Source organism: Mytilus californianus, unplaced genomic scaffold, assembly GCF_021869535.1.
Source record: "Mytilus californianus isolate M0D057914Y unplaced genomic scaffold, xbMytCali1.0.p SCAF_6, whole genome shotgun sequence".
NCBI lineage: Eukaryota > Metazoa > Mollusca > Bivalvia > Mytilida > Mytilidae > Mytilus > Mytilus californianus.
This window is the reverse complement of record NW_026262712.1, coordinates 21,102,416-21,129,495: the sequence shown is the minus strand read 5'-3', so window position 1 is coordinate 21,129,495 and position 27,080 is coordinate 21,102,416. Positions and strand designations below refer to the sequence as shown.

The 27,080-nt window shown below is 32.0% G+C and overlaps 1 protein-coding gene across 1 annotated transcript in view; it reads right to left on the bottom strand.

The window, feature by feature from the left end:
- The window catches only part of LOC127705275 (uncharacterized), a 431,608-nt gene that overhangs the window by 349,060 nt on the left and 55,468 nt on the right, over window positions 1-27,080 (bottom strand). Inside the window, exons 10-12 of the mRNA XM_052209598.1 lie at window positions 7,220-7,291; window positions 4,883-5,035; window positions 2,130-2,207 (exon numbers count right to left, since the gene is read on the bottom strand). Of these exons, the coding sequence (XP_052065558.1) occupies window positions 2,130-2,207; window positions 4,883-5,035; window positions 7,220-7,291 (303 nt within the window). The remainder of the gene's footprint in view (window positions 1-2,129; window positions 2,208-4,882; window positions 5,036-7,219; window positions 7,292-27,080) is intronic.

Here is a 27,080-nt window from a genome sequence, read left to right as displayed (position 1 = left end):
AATGAGATAACTCTCCTTCCATAATAGGACAATAAGAGCTACGGTTGTGCAGCTAGGTCTGAATGAATTAAAAGTTTGCACATAATTTCCAACAAAAGTATGATAAAGACATAATCTTTCAATCCGTTCAATTAAGGTCTAGAGCTGGCATATCAGTTAACTGCTAGTAGTCCTTTGTTAATTTATGTATCATTGTCATTTTGTTTAGTTTCTTTTGTTACCTATTCTGACATCAGACTTGGACTTCTTTTGAACTGAGTTTTACTCTGCGTATTGTTGTGTGTTTGATTTTCTACATTGGCTAGAGGTATAGGGGAGGGTTGAGATCTCAAAAAACAATGTTTTACCCTGCCGCATGTTTGCACCTGTCCCAAGTCAGGAGCCTCTGGCCTTTGTTAGTCTTGTATGATTTTCAATTTTAGTTTCTTGTGTATATATCTGAGTTTAGTATAAAGTCCATTATCACTGAACTAGTATACATTTTTGTTTAGGGGCCAGCTGAAGCACCCCTCCGGGTGTGGGAGTTTCTCGCTGCATTTAATTTGAAGACCCATTGGTGGCCTTCGGCTGTTGTCTGCTCTTTGGACGGGTTGTTGTCTCTATGACACATTCCCCATTTCCATTCTCAATTTTATTTGAAATTGTAAGTGAGTTAAAATATCTTGATTACGGTTTCACTGTCTTCCATAGTCCGAGATTACTCTGACGTCCATCCGCTGTTATGCCAGACACAGCCCAAGCTTGTCTGGCAAAACAGCCGTTTGACGTCAGAGTAATCTCGGACTATGTCTTCAATTGCTAATATCATAATAAAAAACATATATTTGTGCTTTAAAAAATTGTTATAGGAATTAAGAAAAAAAAACTGTAACTTGTTGAAAACGTAAAGACTATAAAGTACAAAGTTACCTCTTTTCGTATTTTTTTTGGCAGAATTTTCATGGAAAAGTTGTTTACCAGCATCAAGTTGCTGAAGGAAATGCATAGAAATGATTCTAGAACACTTCACGAGTGTTTAAATATGAAAAAAATCACAAAATGAAACATCGAAAGAGTTGTTTATTTAATAACTGGAAATTGAAAAGTCCTTGTAAATGAAAAACAATTACGGTGTGAGACGCTTCACAAATTCGTACTTAATATTTTACAAAAATATGCGATGGAAGTTAAATAATGCCGTCCTTTAGCAAATTATTGATAAAGTATTAATCTAAATATTGTTTGAAGCACCTTTAGCTAAATTAAAGCACATGTAGCAGTCTGTAACACCAAAGGCAAAGCCTGAACTAAAATCACAAAGGAAACCATCTTAAAATGACCTTGACATCGACTAATCAGATCTCTAGTTTTATTTGCATAAATAACAACAACTTGATTTGACAAGAAGGTCAGTTACGAGATAAAGGGAATAATATTAACAAGAATACAAATGAGCATACATTTAATTTAGATGATTTAAATAATCACAATCATCTCAAACAAAACAAATAAATTGATTAATAATAATTACCTTTGAATTATCAGAATCCACCAAATTTAAAACGTCCTTGATTTACGTTTTGTCTACGAAGTTAAAACTACCGCAAACTGAGACTTCAACTCCATGTCATATTAGTCACAGCCGTTATACAATATTCCTGCGCTTTTTGCCATATGGCAAATGTAAACGACTTGTAATAAGAGATTTTCGGCGATGAAATAATTGATACAATTATTCTTTGACATCTTAGCCAAAAGCACATGGGATAATAAACTACAATAAGGATATGTATTGAGCACTACTTCCTATGTGCAACTTCAAAACTTTTGGTTGGTTCGACGATCATTTAAGGTTTTTCTGGTCATATTTTTTGTATTCAAGAATTAAAAGTATGAAAAAAGTGTTCAATTAGTTATAAATAACATAATAGCCAGCTAGATAATAACAATGGCACCAATTTCAGCATTTATTGGGTAGAACACAAATCTTGGGTGCTCGCATAAGGCAGCTTAGTAACTGCCTAAAAACTGGATTAAAATAAAACCAACTGCTCTCAATTTTGTTTTCGAAGCTCTGGTCCAAATCCATGGGTAATAATACCAACTTTGACTTTTCTTATCATCTTCTTTTTAGAATTACTGGTACTCACATTTCTCTCATGGCTAGATACTCTTGTTCTGACAGAACCTGTTGAGGGAAAAAGGGTAACTCATTGTCACTGATCCATCTGTAATATAAAAATTGAACAGAATATCATTGTTCTGAGGATATAAACATGTACAAATAAAAAAGATGTTGCAGTTAGAGCAAGCTAAGCTGATATGATATGCCAAATGAAAGAACCTTAGTGAGTGCGCTCACATACCCCACTTCCCCACATTGTTATTGGAGAAATAAAATAAGTGTAAGAAAAAATAATTGTATCAGAAAAAAAAATTGAATCATAATTTCCTGTCAATATGCACATCTACATAGTATGTCCTTATTATCTACACAGTTTCATGAAATTCTGTTGTGTGGTTTGAGAGGAGTTGCGATGACAAAAGGTTGCAGTAGTATATTTGGCAAATAAGTTCAAAGGGGCGTAACTCCTGGGAAAAAAATTGAATCTTAATTTCCTGTCGATATGCACATCTACGTAGTATGTCCTTATTTTCTGAAAAGGTTTCATGAAATTCTGTTGTGTGGTTTGAGAGGAGTTGCGATGACAAAAGGTTGCAGTAGTATATTGGGCAAATAAGTTCAAAGAGGCGTAACTCCTGGTAAAAAATTTGAATCGTAATTTCCTGTTGATATGCAAATCTACGTAGTATGTCCTTATTATCTGAAAAGGTTTCATGAAATTCTGTTGTGTGGTTTGAGAGGAGTTGCGATGACAAAAGGTTGCAGTAGTATATTGGGCAAATAAGTTCAAAGGGGCGTAACTCCTGGAAAAAAAATTGAATCGTAGTTTCCTGTCGATATGCACATCTACGTAGTATGTCCTTATTTTCTGATAAGGTTTCATGAAATTCCGTTGTGTGGTTTGAAAGGAGTTGCAATGACAAAAGGTTGCAGTAGTATATTGGGCAAATAAGTTCAAAGGGGCGTAACTCCTGGAAAAAAAAATTGAATCGTAATTTCCTGTCGATATGCACATCTACGTAGTATGTCCTTATTATCTGAAAAGGTTTCATGAAATTCTGTTGTGTGGTTTGAGAGGAGTTGCGATGACAAGAAACAGGACTGACTGACTGACGGACAGACGGACGGGTCAAAAACATTATACCCTCAGCAACTTGTTGCGTGGGGTATAATAAAGCATGAGAATTGGCTCATTAACACAGTTTATCATGCTGCACCTTTGACAACATGCTTTACATAAAGACCAAATTACACAAAGAGTACTTAAAATTATAGACAAAGACATTTTTCGTGACAAAAAGACTCTAGTTTTTTAATCAATTTTGATAATGTATCAAGTCTTTCTTACCAAATTACATTAGTAAAACCTACTACAATTACTCTAAACTCAAGACTAAACTTGAGAAGCATTTTAAAGATGCCAAAGCAATCTTTTCTAAACAACAACATGATGTTAAATAAAACATTTTATTTGCAAAGTCATTCTTTTGGTGATACCTTTAAGCAACAAATAACATCAAAATCAAGGAAAATCAAAAATGTTTAAAAGTTGTCTTCCAGTTGTTACCATGAAGAGACAGATACCTCAATGATTTGCCATGCTGTTACCATAAAGAGGCAGATACCTCAATGATTTGTCATGCTGTTACCATGAAGAGGCATGCATGCAGATACCTCAATGATTTGCCATGCTTTTCATGCTGATGCTATGTTTTTCAACCCGATGCTTAAAATTACATAAATCAAAAAGTATGTGTTTTCTGACTACTTCCACTGACAGCTACTTAGAAAATAACAGACGATTATTCCAGTTCACACCACTGTTTTTGTCTTTTGACCCAGTTGTCACCAACCTTTTGCTGACCATTCATGCCTAGTGTAGATTTTATTTCACTTCAAGTTTTATGGAATCAGTAATACTACTTGCATTATCTATTGAATGGGTTATAAATTTTTAAAAAATCTGCAGTTCCTCTACAGGAAAATAAGAACTTTTAAGTGATGACCTTTGACCTTGCAGGAAATTTAAATTTCTAAAATTGTCCTCTCCGCCACTCCATTATATGCAACAAAGCCATCATCAAGAGATAAATGATTTTTATTATTCTTTCCAACCAAAAAAATGTTCTTAGATTTAACCAAAAAAACAAACAAACAAGAATGTGATCATAGTACTATCATTTTCTATGTTCAGTGGAACGTGAAATTGGGGTAAAAACTCTAATTTGGCATAAAAATTAGAAAGATCATATCATAGCTATAGGGAACATGTGTACTAAGTTTCAAGTTGATTGCTCTTCAACTTCATCAAAAACTACCTCGACTACCTCGGACAAACAAATGATCAGACTAACGGACGAACGAAGGGACCAACAGACCAGAAAACATAATGCCCCTAAATGGGGCATTTTAAATAAATGGGGCATAAAAATTCATTGCAATAGTAATATTTTCTTCAATTTTAAATAGAATACTTAGCATACCTACACATATAATAATTACTGTTTGTTTTGACTGCACTTATTCCTTGAATGCCAACATATTTTGACCTGTATTTTGTCAGCAGATCAAAAGATGTTGGCATTAAGGAATAAACCCATGGATCAAGATTTAAAAATGGAAGGGTTGAGAGTAAAAATCCTGTTTCATGTTTTTGTCCCTCATAGATCTCTTAAAATCATATACTTGTAAAAGCAGGACTAAGCTATTATGAAATTTTGAAAATATCAGTTCCTTTATCTGACCATGAAAGACTTTCATAAAATGAAATTAACTTACAGATTTGTCAAGTTTCCATTGATGTTATAGAAGGCATCATAATAAATGTACTTCATTGGTGTATCTTGACTGTGTAACCTCAATGTTATTAGTGTATTCAAATTGGTAAAGCTCCTACTGGTCAGGACTTCAAGGTGATTGTGTATTAAATCCCTGAAACAACAAATCAAACTTGATTAAGTATAAATCTTGGAAATGTCAAACTCTGATTTAACAAATATACAGACTCACCATTAGCATATTGCAGTATACAGTTAAAACTTACAAACAGACATGTACAAATCTTTTGGATTTACATATAACTTAAAAATGTCTTACCAAGGCCAAAATAAATAAACTAGTTTATTTCCCCTCATCCAGACTGCGTAAAAAAAAAAACCTAAGAGTTGAAAAATCATTTGCCCCCCAAAAAATGTTTTTTTTTTTCATTTCCAAAAATCATTCTTTTTGATTCTGACATTGATATTATTGGAGATCCTACTGGAACTCTCTGGCGTTATTGATCAATTTAGCTCTATGTATCAAGGAACAAATGTATGCTTCAACTGATTATAAGTACAAGGACTAGTCAAAAGTGTTACCCATCTGCAGGAACAAAAGAGAAATCTGACATTGGTCAGATATAATCATGTAACATGTGCTTGACCACATGTCATGGTTGCCATTTCCATTTGTTTAGTCATAATGTGAAGAAGCCTCAAGAAACATGACCTAAACATTAACAGTCTTCAGATATTACTTAGTTTAAACAAGAGTGCACACACTGAAATGTATCACCTTCTTTTCTAATCATTGATATTATGTTGATAGTCCTAAATATAAAGCTTTATTACAACTGTCACATAAAATAATTAACATTAACCAAGAAAACTAAACATTGACCAATGAACCATGAAAATGAGGTCAAAGTCAGATGAACCATGCCAGGCAGATATGTACAGCTAACAATTCTTCCATACAACAAATATAGTTGACCTATTGCTTATAGTTTAAGAAAAACCGACCAAAACACAAAGACTTTACACTGAGCAATGAACCATGAAAATGAGGTCAAGGTCAATTAAAAACCTGCATGACTGACATATAGATCATAAAATATTTCCATACACAAAATATAGTTGACCTATTGCATATAGTATTAGAAAAAAAGACCAAAACTCAAAAACTTAACTTTGACCACTGAACCATGAAATTGAGGTCAAGGTCAGATGACACCTGCAAGCTAGACATGTACACCTTACAATCATTCCATACACCAAATATAGTTGACCTATTGCATACAGTATATGAAAAACAGACCAAAACACAAAAACTTAACTATAACCACTGAACCATGAAAATGAGGTCAAGATCAGATGACACCTTCCAGCTGGACATGAACACCTTACAATCCTTCAATACACCAAATATACTAGACCTATTGTTTATAGTATCTGAGTTTATCTTCATCATTACTAATATTCAAGATAAAAACCAAAAACTGCAAAATTTCCTTAAAATTACCAATACAATGGCAGCAACCCAACAATGGGTTATTAGATCCATCTGAAAATTTCAGGGCTAATGGAACTTCACCTAATGAACACTTTTACCCCATGTCATATTTTGCTGAACATGCTTTTGTTTTTGAATTATAAGCCAAAAACTGCATTTTACCCCATTGTTCTATTTTTAGCCATGGCAGCCATGTCTTTTGACAAAACAGAAAATAAAACACAAACTTTATTCTAGATACCCTTAGGATCATTCAACTTATGTTTGGCTGGAATTGATTCAGTAGTTTCAGAGGAGAAGATGTTTGAAATAGTTCACACTGGATGGAAGACAACAGAAGCCAAGTGATGGCAAAAGCTCACAGTTCCTTCGAAACAGTGAGCTATAAATGTGTTCAGTGATAATGGATGTCATACGTATCAAATTTGGAATGTGACTGTAGAATACTAATAATGTATCAGATTAAGTATTGGATCATCAAATACTAATAAAGTATCAGATTTAGTATTGGATCATCAAATACTCATAAAGTTTCAGATTTGGTATGGGATCATAAAGTACTAATATAGTATCAGATTTGGTATCCGCCAGGGATCATAAAATATTAATAATGTATTAAATTTGGTATGGGATCATAAAATACTAATAAAGTACCAGATTTGGTATGGGATCATAAAATACTAATAAAGTATCAGATTTGGTATCCGCCAGGGATCATAAAATATTAATAATGTATCAAATTTGGTATGGGATCATAAAATACTAATAAAGTACCAGATTTGGTATGGGATCATAAAATACTAATAAAGTATCAGATTTGGTTTGACACCATAACATACTTACAAATGTATCAGATTTGGTATGCCATCAAAAGTTCCTTGATCAATCCTGGATATCTGATTATTGTGTAACTCTCTGAAATATATACAATAGAATAATATAATTTATGAGAAAGATTGTATTCAAATACAAGAACATTGAAATTATAAATTATGTAGATAACAGAAAATCTTAATTTTCAATAGCTAAATAAATAAATAAATAAATAATCTTTATTTCAAGAGGATAATCCCATTAGTTAAAACTAATCTTCCTGAGAGTCCTCAAAATAATAATAACATATTTATAAGTACATACAATATTATAATGATATATTATACACAATATACAATTGTATCTAGATAATAATGAAAAAGCATATTAATTTGCACAATTGATGAAAAATTTGTAACATTTTGTTTTAAAAGATACAAGTGTATTACTCATTTTTATTTCATTTGGTTAACTGTTCCATATTTGAGAACCTGAATATGTAAATGTTTTCTTTAAAAAGTTTGTTTTTGGTTTCGGAAGATTTAATAGTTTTTCATCAGCCGAATGTAAATTATAATTCTGATTACCAATAAAATGAAAGTTTTCTTGTAAATAGTTAGGAACCATATCATTTAATGATTTAAATACAAGTATTGCCTTTTGATATTGAATGCGTTTTTCCACATTTAACCAGTTTAAACTATTAAACAACAAACTGGATGATGTCATTATGTCAGCTTCTACTATAACCCTAGCAGATTTCTTTAATAACTTATTAAGTTTATTTATTCCACTTTCATAGCAACTTCCCCATATATTGCAACAATAATCAAACAATGGCAGAATATAAGCATTAAAATAAATAATACGTATATGCATAGGTAAATATTTTCTTATCTTTTGTAATAAATTGATTCTATTTGATATTGTACATGACATTTTATCTATTTGCTCATTCCAATTTAGGTTTTTGTCGATATATAAACCGAGAAGTTTTTCACAATCTGCATTCTCTATTTGTTCATCTGAAATTTTGATATCTAAACTGTTCCCAGTTGAATAAAGACTCTGTTTTGAACCAATAATCATTGATTTACACTTTTTGGCATTTAGTTTTATACAATTTTGCGAACACCAGTTTTCAATTACATGAATATTATTTTGAAGGTTAACAGTTAACTGAAGTTCATTATTACCTTTACTATGTAATGTAGAATCATCTGCATATAAATCTATTAATGAATTTTTTATGTTCAGTGGTAAATCATTGATATATAAAATAAATAACAGAGGGCCAAGGATAGAGCCTTGTGGTACACCAGTTTTTATGCATTTAGTATTAGACATGACGTTATTACAGCCCGGATGTGCAATGGCGTAGCTGCTTGATGTGCAATGGCGTAGCTGCTTGATGTGCAATGGCGTAGCTGCTTGAAAACTACTCCGTAGAAAAAGTGTGTATTTAACCTGTTGTGATCGGAATTCTTCGAAAAAAAGGTACAATATATTCATTTGAATTTCAAGAAGCTTTTGGTGAGAAATATTTATCTTAAACTGTACCAATTTAAAAATTTTAATTTGAAACGGTATTGCTGTTCATCATGATTTGAAGCGTTTCCAATGAGTAACGTCATAATAGCAACCCTGATTATTCTGTAACGTTTCCTATTGTGTGTGCTACGTTCTGCAATTGTTTAAGAAAATGGCGTCTAGCAACAAAAACAATAAAAGTCAAACATGAAAAAACTTCAAAGCGCAGATAATAATAAAACTGTTCAACATCAAAATATATCAAGAGACTACACTTTAAATAAATCAAAGGCCTTATTGAAGAAACTAGATACAACGAGATCAGAACATTTAAGTTATAAATTGACCGGTGGTGGCCTTAGGCTGTTTTTCAGCACGTCTAGTTTTGAAGTGTTTAAACGGGCATGCACATACTATTTTGAACATCTTAATACAAATGGAGGAGATAACAGAGAAATAGCATTTATTCCGATCAGCGATAAAAATAACAAAAATGCTGTTGAAGAACAAATTAAAGTTTCCGAAAAAGGTTTTGATTCGTTGGGAAGATCTATCAAACGAAAATCTTATTGCATCAATATATATTTCACAACATCTTCTGTACTAGTTAATGGAAAAGGACTGAACACATTTTGTGAAACAGATCTTCCGGTAATAGTAGTTAAAATGAAAGAATGTCAAATCAACGGGAAAGATGTAAATTTAAATGAGCTAAACAAAATTTTCCAAGGTGATTTTAATGGAAAAACAAGGAAAAGAAGATTGCAATAACAATTCTGTAAAAGATTTAAATAAAACGGAACCATTAAATTCCGGTGGTACATGTACCATTCAAATATCAAGTTCCAATAACAACACAATAAAATCAATAAAAGATGATGTATTGTCGAATACAGATCGGGAACTGTCAACTTCGTCAGTAGCTACAACTACAGATACTCCAGATGATATACAAGCAAAATTTAAATATATATATTCGACTAATTCAAATGATAAAAGCACATGTTCAGATGAAATTGATGACAAATTACCACAGTTGAATATGCAAGACTTCATTACAACTCTTAACAAATTAACTACTGTTGTAACACATTTAAAAGACAAAGTTGACGAATTAGAAATATCTATACAAGCAAACAATTTGTCAAATGCGAGTAGTATGCAAATTTTAAATGATCGCATGACAGCTTTGGCAAAGGTGCGCATGCAACATGATCAACAGTCAATGGATAAAATGCAGGATATTGAAGTAGAAATTCAAAATGTTAATAAAAATTTGGATAAAAAAGTTAACATGTTACAAGGAAAAACACAGAGCATAAGTGATAAAATAAAACTCTACGAAGCGGAAACAGTTAAATTACAAAAAAGCTTTACGCAGGTGGAAAATCTCAGTAACCAATGTACCCAAATGTTAGATGAAGATCAAACAATTCCAAAAACAACATTTGAAAATTTATTACAAGAACCTATACATGAACAAGAACAGCTTATCTTTGAAACAGAACAGCCAATAAATGCTGATTTAATTAAAGAACCACAAAATCCTGTGTATGACACACAACTGAAACTGCCTTTATCAGGAAGTAGAGTTTTAATTGCAGGAAGTTCAGTTCTAAAAGGAATAAACCCATCTAAATTAAAAGAGTATATAGATGTTCATGTTCACAGAGGAGCAAATGTTCTAGATTTGTACGATGACATAAGAAGTATGGATCTGAGTTCATACAATACAATGATAATTCATGTCGGGGGCAATGATGCAAGCAGCAAAATGAATGTACAACAATTTGTGGACATTTACCAAGAAATTATTAACTATGTAAGAAGTCAAAACTGTCCAGCAATTGTGTCTGGAATATTGCCAAGGATACAATGTGATGTCACTGAATATGACACAATCCTAAAACAAATGTGTCATCATAATGATGTCAAATTTATATCAAATTATGAATCTTTTGTCTACAAGGATGATCATATAGCTAAATCATTTTACACTATAGATGGCATTCATCTAAATAGATATGGAACAATAAAGCTGTTGACAAATGTAAATAAAATAATTAAAGTATTCAAGGGAAAACCACAACAGTATCATTTGAACCAACAAAACAGAAATAGATTCCAAAGTTCCGGTCACCAATATTACACAAACAACTTCAGAAGGAGCCCTATAAAACCAAGATATCAATCACGGAGTAACATGAACACAACAGAAAGCAGAAGAAATTTCAACCATTCAGGAGTCAACACTAAAAACGTAAAGGACATGAATGATCTCAATATGAACTCTCGTGACTCGTGGGGAAACAATAATGCGCTAAATAGACAAAATGTAGATAGAGCACCATTTTTTTACTTCCATTTACCAAATTCTGTACGTAAGTCAGATTATATTCAGAGGTGAGCATTTAGCTTGTTCTAATTTTTCAAACAGATATAACATTTTAAATCTGTTATGTGATCAATGTAGTAGTATATAATGTACATGTAATATAAACAACATTAATAATATTAATTGGGGAAAATCTCAAAAGAGAAATAGAAAGAGTCAAAATAAAACACATAGTTCTGTAAATAGAAGTAGAAATAATGAAGCAAGTTGGTTACTTAAAAAAGGGTTTAAACTAGGTTGTTTAAATATTCCAACATTTACAGCCCAAAATTGAAGAAATAAAATTCCTATTAAAATATGAACAATTATTTGATATATTTGGTATGGTAGAAACATTTTTAAATGATGAAATTGGTACCGAAACATTACAAATTGAAGGTTCTTAACAAAATAGAAAGAAAAGATAGAAACTCTATTAATGATGGCGGAGATGTGATTGCATACATACGAAATAGTGTATGTCACCAGAGAAGAATCGATTTAGAAATAGGTAGTATTGAATCTTTATGGATTGAAATTATTTTTCCAAACACAAACTCTATTTTAATAGGCATTTTTTATCGTCCACCGAGTTCATTGCAATCTTGGATTGATTCAGTTGAAAAAGAAATAGAAAAAGCGTCAGCAGAAAATAAAGAAATTATACTTTTAGGAGATTTCAATATAAACTATTCACATATAGATCATACAGTTGTCGGAAATCAAAAATGGAAGGACTGTATTAATTTGTATGGTTTACAACAAATTGTACATAAACCCACAAGAGTAACAGATAAATGTGGAACTACTATAGACCATATTTATACTACCGATGTAGACCATATTACAGAAGTAAATGTGCCTAGTTATGCTGTCAGTGATCATTATCCTGTTTGCGTAACAAGAAAACTTAACCCAAAAATATCAAAAATGGAGCATTTGTCCATAGAATATAGATCATTCAAACAATTTGATAAAAATAAATTTATTGAAAATTTAACAAATACTCCTTTTCATCTCATTGAATCGATTGGAGATGTTGATGAAGCAGCTAATTATTGGTGTAATCTATTTCTGAGCACCCTAGACAAGCATGCTCCTAAGAAAATTAAAAGGGTGAAAAATACTCAACAACCAGAGTGGTGGACTTCTGATATAAATAGCGCTAGACACCAAAGAGATTATTTTCATAGAATTGGGGATATATATGATTATAAAATTTGGGTGTAATAAGGTCACATTTTTAGTAGAACAGGCAAAGAAAAATTTTTCCAAAATGCTATCTCAAATTGTAAAGATAGTAAAACTATCTGGAAGTATGTCAAAAGTCTAAATCCAAAAAAAATACATAATAATATCATGCATTTGGAATATAAAAATAGTGTAATTCAAAATGATGTTGATATAGCAAATACATTTAATGTGCATTTCACAAATATTGCTGAAGGTATAGTTGATAACAAATTATGTAATAATGATGAAGGTCCAAGTTTCGATGTACTCAACAAATTTGTGAAATCAAAGTTACAAAGGGGTAGTGAAAAATTCATTATACCAGAAATGAGTATTTTAGATGTAAAAATGTATTTAAAAAAACTTGACAAGTCTAAAGCAACTGGTTTAGATGATGTTGGACCAAATATTTTGAGTATGTGCAGTAATGTCATTGCATCAGCTTTAACATATTTATTTAATCTAAGCATCAAATGTGGTAAATTTCAAAGTATTTTTAAAACTGCAAGAGTTTGCCCAATTTTTAAAAGTGGCGATGCTTGTAATCCTGATAATTATAGAGCAATAGCAGTATTGCCTTGTCTCTCCAAAATCATAGAACGACATATAGCTGATAGTTTGTATATATATTTAAATAGTAATGACCTTCTTAATACTACACAGTCAGGTTTCAGACCTAAACATTCGTGCACAACTGCACTTACTAAATTAGTAGATGAATGGTTAGCAAATATAGATAATGGAGAAATAAACGGAGTTATATTTTTAGATTTAAAGAAAGCTTTTGATCTGGTTAATCATATAATATTTTATTAAAAAAGCTTGAATATTATAATGTTTCAAACTGTCCACTAGACTGGTTTAAGTCATACTTGTTTGAACGAAGTCAACAAGTTAAGGTCAATAACGTCATGTCTAATACTAAATGCATAAAAACTGGTGTACCACAAGGCTCTATCCTTGGCCCTCTGTTATTTATTTTATATATCAATGATTTAGCACTGAACATAAAAAATTCATTAATAGATTTATATGCAGATGATTCTACATTACATAGTAAAGGTAATAATGTACTTCAGTTAACTGCTAACCTTCAAAATACATACAGCTATTTCATCTAAATCATCTAAATCATGCTTTAAGAGATGAACACAAAAATTTCATTTAAATACAAGTCCACCCATGTCAATGTGGTAGAGACGATTTTCATTGATTGTCGAGCCTTCGACTTTTGCCGAAAAAGCGAGACATAGCGATCCTACATTCCTTCGTCGTTGGTGTCATCGTCGTCGGCGTCATAGGCGTCCACAAATATTCACTCTGTGGTTAAAGTTTTTGAAATTTTAATAACTTTCTTAAACTATCCTGGATTTCTACCAAACTTGGACAGAAGCTTGTTTATGATCATAAAGTAGTATCCAGAAGTAAATTTAGTAAAAACAAAAATCTTTTTTTTCGTTTTTTACTTATAAATGGACATTGTTTTTTCTGTCAGGAAACACAACATTCACTCTGCGTTAAAAGTTTTTAAAATTTTAATAACTTTCTTATACTATCCTGGATTTGTACCAAACTTGGACTGAAGCTTGTTTATGATCAAAAGCAAGTATCTAGAAGGAAATTTTGTTAAAATTTTGTACCTCTTTGTCTGTATTTTACTTATAAATGGACTTAGTGTTTCTTCCAGTTAACATTACATACAGTCTGCAGTTCAAGTTTTTAAAACATTTATTAGATTCATAAACTATCCTGGATTTTTACCAAACTTGGACAGAAGCTTCTTACAATCAAAAGATAGTATCGAGAGGAATATTCTTATTAATTTATTCCTCTTTTTTTTTTAGCCTGCGATTAACAGCAAAAGAAGGAGAAACACTGGGTTCCGAGGAACCCTTACGATTTTTTTTATTATTTTAATCACTTGAAGTTTATCATTATTACTTATTGATCAGTTTATCTATGTATTATTTAATCATGAGAGTATTTATTATTAATCAGCTGTGCTTGACCGCACATGGGTAACTGTTTCTACCTGTACAATTTATTTATCATTAGTTAGAGAGCTCAGGTGAATTTCTCCGTGTTCAGAATTATCTGTGTTCTCATTGGTTAATTGGGACATACCCCCAGAATTAACCCTTTCATGGCGAGTGTATCCTTGAGGATACACAATGCGCAGGGTGGATGTATCCTGAAAAATACACGATGCGCAGGGCGAATGTATCTTTCAGGATACATAAATATTACCCCAATAAAAACCGTGAATTTACGCTATTTACTGTTCTTAACAGAATAAATCAATGTTTCAATTAAAATCTACGATATAATAATAAATGGTTCAATATATATTTATAAATTATGAAAGTGATCATTGTTAAGCCCTTTTTCCCACAAGTAGGCACAAGACAGGTAAGACTTACATGTAGTTACAATTTTTTGTCATCAATTTCGAGGGGAAAAGATAATTGGGTTTGGAATTTACGGGAAAATGCATGAAATTAATTAAGGAAGTAAAAGTTCGTCTGCTACTATTGCAGTCTAAAAATGTTGTCAGACGAATCTGACAGTGACTTTGAAGAAGGTTTTAGCGAATCAGATGTTATCAATGCTGAACAAGAGGTCTTGGCCGCTGAGGAAAGATTGAGAATTATTTTGAATGAACAGGGGATAGGAGATGACAGTAATGGGGATTTAAATGAGTCTGGTAATGAGGATGAAGGGGAGCAGGAGGTGAATATTGATGAGAGAGGAGATGGTGGTGATGGATGGCACAAGGGGTTTAATATTTTTGAAAGGGGTCTTCCACATTTATTTACCCCTCTTGACAATACTGGGCCAAGTCACGTCATGGGTGCTAAAAAGGAGGTCTTAGATTTTTGGCAACTCTATATGGATGATCCTTTTCTTGAGTTTATAATAAACAAAACAGATAGCTATGCCAACTATAACATTCAGCATAGGCCAAATGATAACAAAATGCCTTGGAGCATTCCAACTTTACCAGAAATAAAAGCATTTCTTGGTCTTACATACCAAATGGGAATTAGTCGCAAACCTTCCACAAAGTTGTATTGGTCAACAGATCCAATTACGGTCACCCCAATATTTTCATCTACAATGACAAGAGACAGGTACACCCAACTATTACGGTACCTCTGTTTCTCCGACCATGCAAATGAACCACGACAAGGTGAACAAAATTATGATCCTTTGTACAAAATTAAACCTGTGGTTAACCATTTAAATAACAAATTTGGTTTGGAATATATCCCAAAAATAAATGTCACCATTGACCAGTGTATGGTTCCTTTTAAAGGGAGAACATTACTAAAACAATACATACCAAGTAAACCACATAAATGGGGCGTAAAGATTTGGATGCTGGCAGAATCTGATAACAGCTATGTTCAATATATAGATGTTTATCCAGGCAGAACAGTTCGTACAGAGGGCAGTCTGGGTTCTTCAGTTGTGAAGAATTGTTTAGAAGGTGCAAATATTGCTGGTCAGGGGTATCATGTTTATACCGATAATTTTTTTACATTGCCTAACCTGTATTTAGAGTTGTGGGAGAATTATGATACAGCTGCATGTGGTACAGTCCGTAACAGTAGGGCAGGTCTGCCAAAAGATATCATGTGCAAAAAGCCAGTAAACATAGCAACTCGTGGAGACCATCAATTCAGGCAAAAAGGTGCTTTGTTAGCGGTGTCTTGGAAGGACAAAAAAGATGTATCAGTCTTGTCAACTATACATAATGAAAGCATTGGTCAAGTTTCTCGTGCAGTAAATGTGGACGGTCAGTTTGCAAGACAGGAGTTTAACTGCCCATCTGCTATTGTTGACTACACTTCAAATATGGGTGGTGCTGACAAAGCAGATCAATACATACAGTGTTATTGTTATCACCAGAAAACCTTAAAATGGCCCAAAAAAGTATTTTTCAGTCTACTTGAGATGGTTAAATTTAAAGCCTACAGATTATTTACATTAAGTCCAAACCATTCATCAAACCTCACATTCCTTCAGTTTTCTTGTTTGCTGATAAAAGGATTGATCAATGGATATTCTGCCAGGGTACGGAGAGGAAGGCCATTACTTGCCCCTGACCAGAGATTAATTCAAAGACATATGCCTACAACTTTAAACAATAAAGGCAGGTGTCATGTCTGTTATATGAGACAAAAGAATGGCAAGCAAGACAATATGAGACAAACCAAATATGGTTGTTCATTATGTGGCAAACATCTCTGTATGCCACAATGCTTCACAATTTACCATACAGAGAAGAATTACTGTTAGACTGACTTTGTGTTCCTTGTTACCGTTTATTGTTCCAGTTTTATTCATGGATTTGCGTTATAACTTTTAAACTTTTTTAAATTGAACTTTAATTAACTGAACAATCATGACAATTGATGTAAAAAATGTGAGGAAAAGGAAGAGAATTACATGTAATAAGGAATGATCCTTGGGTGAAAGGCACACAATTCATAGGTGAGTCACTGAATTTTGGTTGTTTTTTGTTCTTGTTTGTTTAAATTTTATTGTTGAAAATTTATAAATTATTTTAAAGACTTTAGTTATACATGTACTGATAAAAAGAAGGAATTTGCTTAAATATTTGTCAGTTTCTATGTTAAAGTTTTGTGACTTAATATGGGAAAAAAAGAACTGCACTGAATGATCAAGAATTGAGAATACATGTTATGTGTGTACACAATAAATGAATGTAGAATTTCATTCTATAAGTGAAAGATTCTTCATTTTGAATATATATATATATATATATATACATGTATAAAGTTATATTGATAATTTAAGTTTCATCATACAATTCAAATGAAAATGGTAACTAAAATAAATTTGAACACTCAGTGATTTTAAAACTTGAAATGAAAATAGTAAATCCATGAATAAAACTGTAACATATCGGGGAATTACAAATGGTAAGAGAGAAAGTTGAAAGTAACCTTTGCCTGAAAAAAAAGCCAACTACAAATGTACTTGTACATAATGTTGATTCTGATAATTTATTTCTATATTTATAACTGATATTCCTGACCAGCTATACTGCTCTATTCTTCTAAAATAAGTAGCATGAGCTAATAACTCTTTATTTAAAGAGGGTTACACAGTTAGCTATAAATTAATCTTCCCTGAGGCCCTCATGAAATACAATGAAATATAACAAACAATTACAAAATATCAAACAAACACACAACATATATGAAAAAATGAAATAAAAAATTGTTATGAAATGTACAATTTTCAAAACAGGTAAAAATTACAAATTCATATAGTATTGGCATCATTCAAATTACCTCAACAATATCTTAAGTTTGAGTAAGTGTGTGAAAATTATTATACATATAAAATTACACAGCTTCTTAATGTTCCAACAAGTAATTTTTTAAATCTTTTTTGAATGAGCTTGTACTTGAGGTTGATTTTTTCAGGGATGTTGGTAAGTTATTCCATAAAATAGATCCTGAATATATAAAAGATTTCTTATACAGCTCTGTTTTGGCTTTTGGAACTTGTAAATTTTTGCAAGACACATTCCTCAAACAATATTGGTTTATTTCTGGCATTTCTTTAAATTTTTCAGTGAGATATACAGGGGCTTCGTTCTTAAGGCATTTCTGCATCAAAACAGATTTGTGGTATGAGATTCTGTTCTCTACTGTCATCCACCCAAGCTGTTTAAACAGTGGAGCTGATGATGAAAGTGGATCAGCATCTAAAATAAGTCTTGTAGCCCTTTTCTGCAATTTTATTATTCTGACTAGCTCATTTTTAGCACAACCACTCCAAATAATACAACAATAATCTATCAGTGGGAGAATATAGCAATTATAAAACAATTTTCTTGAATCAATATTTAGAAATTTCTTGATTTTAGAGAGTAAATGAAGTCTGGATGATATTGATGAACATAAGTAATTAACATGGCCTGTCCAGGACAGATTAGAGTCAATTCTAACACCTAAAAATTTTTCAATTGATGATTTTTGAAGAATATTATTCTCAATAGTTAGAACTGGTTCTGCTTGATTTAAACGCAGCCTTTGTCTTGTACCTATAACCATACATTTAGTCTTATCTGAATTTATGAACATGTTATTTTTATGACACCATTTTTCAACACATTGGAGATCATCTTGTACTTTTAATTGCATATCAGCAATATATATACTCTTTCCTGATGTATGCATAGTTGTGTCATCAGCATACAAGTCCGTATGGCAGTTTTTGATGTGTAATGGAAGGTCATTTATGTACAAAACAAACAAAATGGGACCAAGTAATGAGCCCTGTGGAACACCATAATTTATAAACTTTTTGTCAGAAAACTGATTATTCATATGGAATTGCTGTGTTCTTTCACTCAAATATGATTTAAAAAAATCAACAGTATCTTCATGGAAGCCATAAATCTTAAGTTTTTTACATAAAATTTCATGATCAACAACATCAAAAGCTTTCTTAAAATCCAGAGTCTGTAATTGCTAGCTACGTTTTTTTCACCAGATTTGAAAATTGGAGCTACCTTGGCATTTTTTAAAACAGATGGATAAATACCAGTATCAATCATTCGATTAAAAATGTATGTTAAGGAAGATGCTATGAAAGGAGCACTCAGTTTTAAAATTTTTTGACCTATATTGTCAGAACCAGAAGACGTCTTAACATCTAGTTTAATTATTTCATCAAATAGTTCTGAAACTTTTACTGGAGGAATGATGAACTTGTTGTGCCTTTTTTTTTTTAAATTTCATTTGTACATAGTTTGTCAGAGTATTAAAATTTGAGTTACTTGGTGCCCTGCTATGCCTTAATTTTTCAACACATGAGGTGAAATAATTAATGAATTCATTAGCAATTTCTTTATGATCTGTAGTTATATGGTCTCCGGTTGCAATAAGTTCATGTGGTTTTGATGGATTAGATGGATTTAGACTGTGAATACATTTCCATAGTGTTTTAGAATCTTTTGAGTCTTTTATCATATCATTGTAATATTTCTGTTTAGATGTATCAATAATATGTTTTGTTCTGTTTCTCCAGAATCTATATTCAGCCCACATTCCCAGTCAATTATATTTATCTCTCATTTTTCTTGCATATGAGATTTCTTTATTGTACCATTCTGGCTGTCGGTCTTTTTTCACCCTCTTTTTCACAATAGGGGCATGTTTATTTAAAATGTTATTAAAAATGTTGTACCAAATTTCAATACAAACAGATGGGTCATTTTCAAATTCAATATGTTGAAAAGGTGCACTTTTTAAATCTTTTAAATAATTTTGCTCATTAAAAGTCTTAAAATTTCTATAAGTGATTGTTGAATGAGTATGTTTTTTATCATACATTTTCTCTTGTCTTGTCATACATATTGGATAGTGATCACTGATAGAATATTTAGAAACATGAGCCTCTTTAACAATGCTTAAATGGGTGACATATATATGGTCAATCAAAGTTTTTGATTCATTTGTTACTCTGGTTGGTTCCTTAATAAACTGTTGAAAGTTATAAGTTTCTAGAGCATTTAACCATCTTTGTGGTATTTTATTGGGTTGTAAACAATTTATGTTGAAATCTCCCATAAGGATTATGTCAGAATTATATTTCATTGCCACCTTAATCTCATCTTCAAATTTATCTATCCAACCAATACACCTTTCCCCTATCTACTGGTATGCCCCGCCCCCCTTAGCAACACATGGCAACCCAGCATCATAGGTCAAGCTAATCAACAAAATGGCGGTTATTATGAACATTGAATAATAACAAAGTAAAGAATTTGTTATAACAAATATAAATAAGAGCAATATTTTGTTCATATATTTGTTTTTGTGTTAAAGTATGATGAGATAGTTATATATACTTCTGAAGGGTTGTCGAGAGATAAATTTATGACATTTTGAAGAAATTATGTCCATTCATACTGAATAAAAAGAAACAATTAAAATATTGCAAATTTGAAGCTACTGAATTACCCTAATTCCCCGAAAATGTAGTTTAACAACAAAATATAGAATATTACATTGCATGATTAATACGATAAATTATGATGATAAATTACAGGTTTAATTAAGCATGTCTAATGAATGCTGATAAGTGTGTTTACTGTGTAGACAAACACAGCATGGGTTAACTTGTAAAACAAGCATCATTGCTCCAGTACCTATTGATTGTTTATCAAATAACATTTAACCGGTTTTCTATTTTTATATCCATAAATAACTGAATGATAATTAAAATTCCTATCACTAAGTAAAATATAAAGAACAAAAAAAGATTGATTCTTTGCTTGCAGGAATATTTGGCCATTGTAATTCGTCTTTGTTTTAAATTTATATACAACTCTTGTCCTTAACAGGAATCTTTGCACATTGTACTGACCCATTTTCCAAATTAAGAAAATAGAATGTATCCAATAGTTCTCACGTCTTTTCCTTTTTTGTAATTTATACAAAAAAATTGAAAAAGGTCAAGTACAATCAGCAAATACTCCCACAATAGACCGAGTCATATCAAAATTAAACATTATCTTACTTTTTATGAAGCATCTATTGAAATATAGTTTTTTATTATTATTTGAGTTTCCCCACTGTCTTTTAACGAAATGCTAGTGATGAGGGAAGTACAAAGAAATACTTTCATTTTTATATATATAATTTGTACACAAAAAGATTACAAATATCTAATTCACTTCTGAATCATCATATTACATTCCATAGATATAAGAAGATGTGGTATGAGTGCCAATTGGACAACTCTCCATCCAATTCACAATCCGTATAAGTAAACCCTTATAGGTCAAAGTATACGGCCTTCAACACAGAGCCTTGGCTCACACCGAACAGCAAGCTATAGGGCCCCAAAAATGACTAGTGTTAAACCATTCAAACAGGAAAACCAACGGTCTAATCTATATAAAAAACGATAAACGAGAAACAGACTTTCAGATCAGTAATTTTAATTTCCATCTCATTCCAATGAGGTTGTATATTTTTTTTCCAGATTAATTTTAAGGTGGTATAACTTACACTATACCTCTAAAATAATTTGATTGTCAAAGAACATGGAATAGTTCTTGTACAAATATTATAATGGAAAATGGAAATACTATTTTGTAAATTTGTCCATCCAAAAGATGATATCCTGAAGTTTTCAATTTAAACTGCTTCCAAGTACAAATATTTTAACATTTGCGGCCCGTTATGTATGTAACAACTACCACAACACCAGTAGTGTTACATCCATGTTAGACAATCTCCAATGGCCCTCACTTGCTGAGCGCCGCCTCAAAACCAGACTAATTATGTTCTACAAAGTCATCCATGGACTCATTGCAATTCCATCGCTAGTCCTTATACCAGCAGATACTAGAACAAGAAAATTACACACCCAATCATTTCGGTAAATATCCACCTCAAAAGACAGTTACAAATGGTCATTTTTTCAACAAACAATAATCCAATGGAACATGTTACCACAAGTTGTGGTAGCATGTCAAACAATTGAAACCTTAGAGATCAGTTGACACCAACTGTTCTCCACAACATAAATTAACTCTATAAATACCAATGTACATATTTTGAATCACTTGTTGTCTCTATTTCATGTAAATATCACCATTCAAGTATTCTACAAATTTAAAGATAAATTTTTGTTCAACTATATTTTTAATCACATACTTCGCGCATGCAACAGTTCGTAATCTTCAATATAAATGAAGCTGAAACTGTATATCAGAAGAAGAGAAGAAGAAGAAGAAGAAGAAGTTAGAGATAATTCTTTGTAATTGAAATGGGAACGGTGTCAATTCTTTTATTGCTGAATCTTTACTATAAGATATATATAATGTAATGTGCAGAAATTATACATACTAACTTGCATGTTTTATAGTATAAATCCTTTAAATTAATGAAAAAAATATCAATTTCAACTCAATAAGTACACCAATTCAAATCTCGTGTTTCAGAATATATTTTTTTTGTCATTTTTCAAAATAGCATGTAAACAATATTTTAAAAACAATTAGCACTGTCATCCTATTCCATTTTAATCGATTTATTAATAACTGTCATTCATTAAAAAATCTTTTTTTTTTTGTTTCAAGTTGTCAGCTTAACCTTCCTCTACCCTCTTACATTGATTCCTTTCCCAAAAACAAAATTTTGGACGATTTAATTGTGAAATTTAAAGAAATGTTAGATCAAATTAACTGTTTAGATAAGAATGTTTGACCGAGGTTCAATGGCCGACAACATGTGCTGCTATCAAATGTTTATACATGTGGTAAATTTACCACATGTGATTGCTCAATTTACTGATGATTGATAGGAGAGTGGAAAGGTGTATTAGTGACTTGGATGGCCTATAAACAAAGCACAATAAAAAAGATTTCTTATAGCTAGGTTTAACTTCAAACCAAATAGTTTCAATGTTACTTATTTCAAAATCAATTTTTCTAGATAAGGAGGTGGTTTCTGTTAAATAGACAGCCCAGCCACCCCCACCATCGGTTAGTCTATCTTTCCTTTGTAAAATATATCCAGGAATATCTATTTCTCTACCAGAAGTATTTTTACCCAAAAAAGTTTCACAGTAACCAATTATATCTGGGGGATTTGGAGTGGACATTAGATTGTAATTAATCTCATCATACTTGCATTCCAATCTATTCACATTGTGGGAACATATTTTTAGACCTTTGCATTTCTCAAATCCATATGTTACAAGATCATCATTTTCTGTATCCTTATCAATAAGATAAGTATTGTCAATAACACATAAACATGACACACATATTATATAATATGTAAATAAAAATATAAAAAAATCCTCAATACTAGAAGTGGCCTCAGGGATTTGTATTACAAGAGTATTTGTTTTGTACATTATGTCTTGAGAAACTTGAGATGGCAAAGATAGGGTAAGATCTGGTACCTGCTGAGAGGTTGTATCAACTTGATTTAATGCTGGTGTCATTTTATCAGAGTTATTAATTACATCCTTATGTTTAGATAATTGGTAAAAAGATTTTGAACAGCTGGATTCAAATTTCTGATAACTAAATTCTTAATACAATACAGACATGTGCAGGAAATATTATTACATTCTTGACAAATGTGGTTTAAAATTTCAAAAGAATTTTTTAAAATTTGATTTTGTAGGGCTTTGTCCTCTTTGTCATCACCATAATGATAAAATTCACAGAATTTTTCTTTGTGACCAAAATTGTTACAAGAGTGACATAAAACCTTTCTACCATGTCTACATGATTTTGAATTATGATTTGGTTCACCACAGCTGATTGAAACAAGGCGTTATATAATTTGTCTTCGCTGAATCTGAGTTTATAAAGTTTTTCTTTTGCAAAGTATTTTTTTTTTGCATTGAAAATTCTTTTTTTTTTTTTTTTCAAAGTTTTTATCTTTTTTTTTTGCAGAGTTTCTTCAACAAAATATTGACATTTATACATTGGAGTATGAAACATAAATTTCATATCTAATTTGTTTGATAATCGCTCTTATCAAATTTCACAGTGTTTTGAAGTAACAAAGTATCTGTGGTTCCATATATTATTGTACATTGAAAAAGAGTAGTCGTTCGTCGATTGACAGTGTTGTCTTTTCATCAGTACAAATGGTGGTCGGAAACGGAAAGTCAAAACGGTTAATAATGAGAGATAAAAAGCTTCAAACTTGCCATAAACGATGTTTAAATGACCAAAACGATTGATAACATAAATGAGAATTAAGACTCGGTCATAACGATTTGCCGAATATTATCCGTTTTAAATACATTTTTCATGTATTCAGTATCGACATTTTAGCAACATTGAGCAAACAAGGTAACAAAATCAAACTTTCAAGCCTCGTAAAGACATTATTCTTCGTTTCAATTTGATAAGACTTGGTAAATATTTAACGTAGCAATCTATTCAACTTCCGTATCAGTTTTTTTGGCCATCTGTGCCTGCGTTCTCGAGTTACAGCATGTTTTTCAAGTTGCAACCTTTCTTGAAGCACCGGTCACGAAATTAATTCAGGCTGGGGAATCTGAGCGTGCAAATTTGCCTCAGCCACAGAAACCTGCGATAAAAATAAAATCAGCAGTGAAAGTGTTGAAATGGGTATTGTTTGAGAAAAAAACGGAGAATTTGTATTTACTCTAGTTTATGCTATATCTATACGGTTTGGAATTGAATGATATTTCTTTGTTAGTCATTTGCAGTATTTTAGTCATATGGAATTTAGTATATTCACTTTATAAGGTAAGAATGCACTTTTAGTCTTTATTTACTTTGAGGTGTATGAGACGAATGAATTGTATAGAACGCTTTAAGCCCTATTTGGTAGTAACCCTATATCCCTGTATTATGTAAATGTTTTTAAAAGAGTTGATTCAGAGTATAATTTATATGAAAGCGTAGTTTGCAAGTAGGGAGATAGACTTTTGAATGATTCTGAGAGTGACCTTTGACCTTTATGTCATGAGTCTTATACGTCACATTACTTTGTACTGATACTACGTCATAGCCAGTAATTTTAATATGTGATAACTAAGTTTATATTAAAATAGTAATTGATTATCCAAAAACTTGTAATGATTTGTTTATATGGAACTGTAATGTGTATTTGAATACTTATTGGAACTATTTTGTATAAATAGATTATCAATACACAATACGTTTTTGTGCAATGCCTGTACATATTATTTTAATTGGGAATTCCTGGTCCAATCAGTGTGGGGGTTTCCCAGTTACTGCTGCATGTGAAATCTCGTTTACTAATTGCTTTTTCGAGATCATACTAATTAACCAATCAAAATTAACATTGCATTTGAATTAACCAATCTGGCTTAATTAACAGGGCTTTTGTTTTAGGCACAAGCACATAATTATTCTGAAAGCAACGCTTGCTTTGAGCAGACTTTCAAATATTTCTGGGAAATAATTTATTTTTTGTCAGCAGTTTATCAAGATATATTTATATAATCATGAATGGATTTAGGTTTTCAATGTGGAAATGGACCATATTATATATGAACGTTTCGGAAAACGTATACGAAGTGTTTTTGCATTAACTTTTCCAATTGGTCTTTTAATGTCAAAAATTGATGTTAAAATGTGCAAATTTAAATACAATCCGGAAGCAGTGTCAATTTTGTGTTTTAAAGTTTGATTCTGGAATCTGCATCAGCGTGCAATGGCGGGTTAATATTCCAAAGTTATGCGTTTTGAGCTTCTGATAAGTCCGCGAGACAGGATTAATTCGTATTCTGAGAGAATTTAACGGCAAGACGATAATTGCTACACACTGTTGTTTTTCAATAAACTGTCTTTGCATCATGTCTGATGACGAAGATATCACATTTAGGACGGGACCCGATAACCAGTCCGACAAAGTAAAGGCATGGGCCAGAGTGATGAAGCTGAACGCAGCTACCGCGAATGAAATTTTGGAACTTGGATTTGACAGCATGGAGGTCGTCTCGTAGATAGAGAAGGAAGATTTGAGTGAATAGTGCATCCCTATTGGACAATGAAAATTATTACTGCGAGCAGTGGAAAAAACGTTCAAGAAAGACTTTTCGAACAGCGAGAGAATGGCGGAAAATTCTGGACTTCCGGCAATATCAAATTCTGGTGCATGTGCATACCAAGATGGCGACAACGGAAGTAATGTGAACAAAGATGGCGGCGCCCATTATCAACTTAAAGATGGCGGAATATAGACAAACACAGACAAAGCATACTTTAATGCTGTATTGCATCAGCTTTCCGGACAGCAGACACAATATAGACATTCCTCCGTTTCATTGGATGGAGGTCAAAACCAGAACTTTGCGGGAAACTCAAATGTGAATGAAAGTGACAATTCAGTAAACAATTTAGGTAACCCTGGACCTGGGCCAGGCATTAACTCTATCCTGTCTTGGCAGGATCCGCAAATTTATTTAAAACATTCAAACATAGACAGTAATGTCAATTATCTCGATTTTATAGATTTTGTCTCAAATGATATAAGGGGGACCAGTTTGCCTGAGGAGCGCCTTATTTCCAATGCATCAGGGGGGCAACTAGTGTTTAAGTCTGGGCCACTAAAGCCAAAGCTTGAATCTCTGTCTCTGTGTCAATGGTCTAGGGCAAACTTGTCAATAATGTATAAGCTGCTCAGCACTGGACAACTGACACAGACACAGGTCCTCGATTATTTGTCATATACCATGAGATTTTATCACTTAGTTTCATCATGTGAATTTGTGTCAGTGCTGTTTTTTTATAGAGAATATCGTAGGCTTCAAAAGCAGCATACTTTTAGATGGGGCACTGACATTCCCCATTTACAGTCAGTTTACTTGCGGCCTAAAGCTATATACAATAAACCTCAGGCATCTGGCTTCACACTCTATAGAGGGAAGTGAAATATGCAAAAGTTTTAACAGTAGGAAAGGTTGCTCATTTCCAAACTGTCGCTATGTACATATTTGTTCAATTCAGGGTTGTGGTGCCCAACACCAGGCCTTTGCTCATCCAAAAAACGGATAAAGGTAAAGCCTGTGCATGACTTAGTGTATAATGTTTGGCAAGAGGAACTAAAATATGATGTTGATAAAGATTTTCTTTTGCAAGGTATAAAAGATGGGTTCAACATTGTTCAAGATAATTTGGCTTCCTTGAACATATCGGCAAAAAATCACCCTTCAGCTAATCCTTCAAGTCCCTTATAT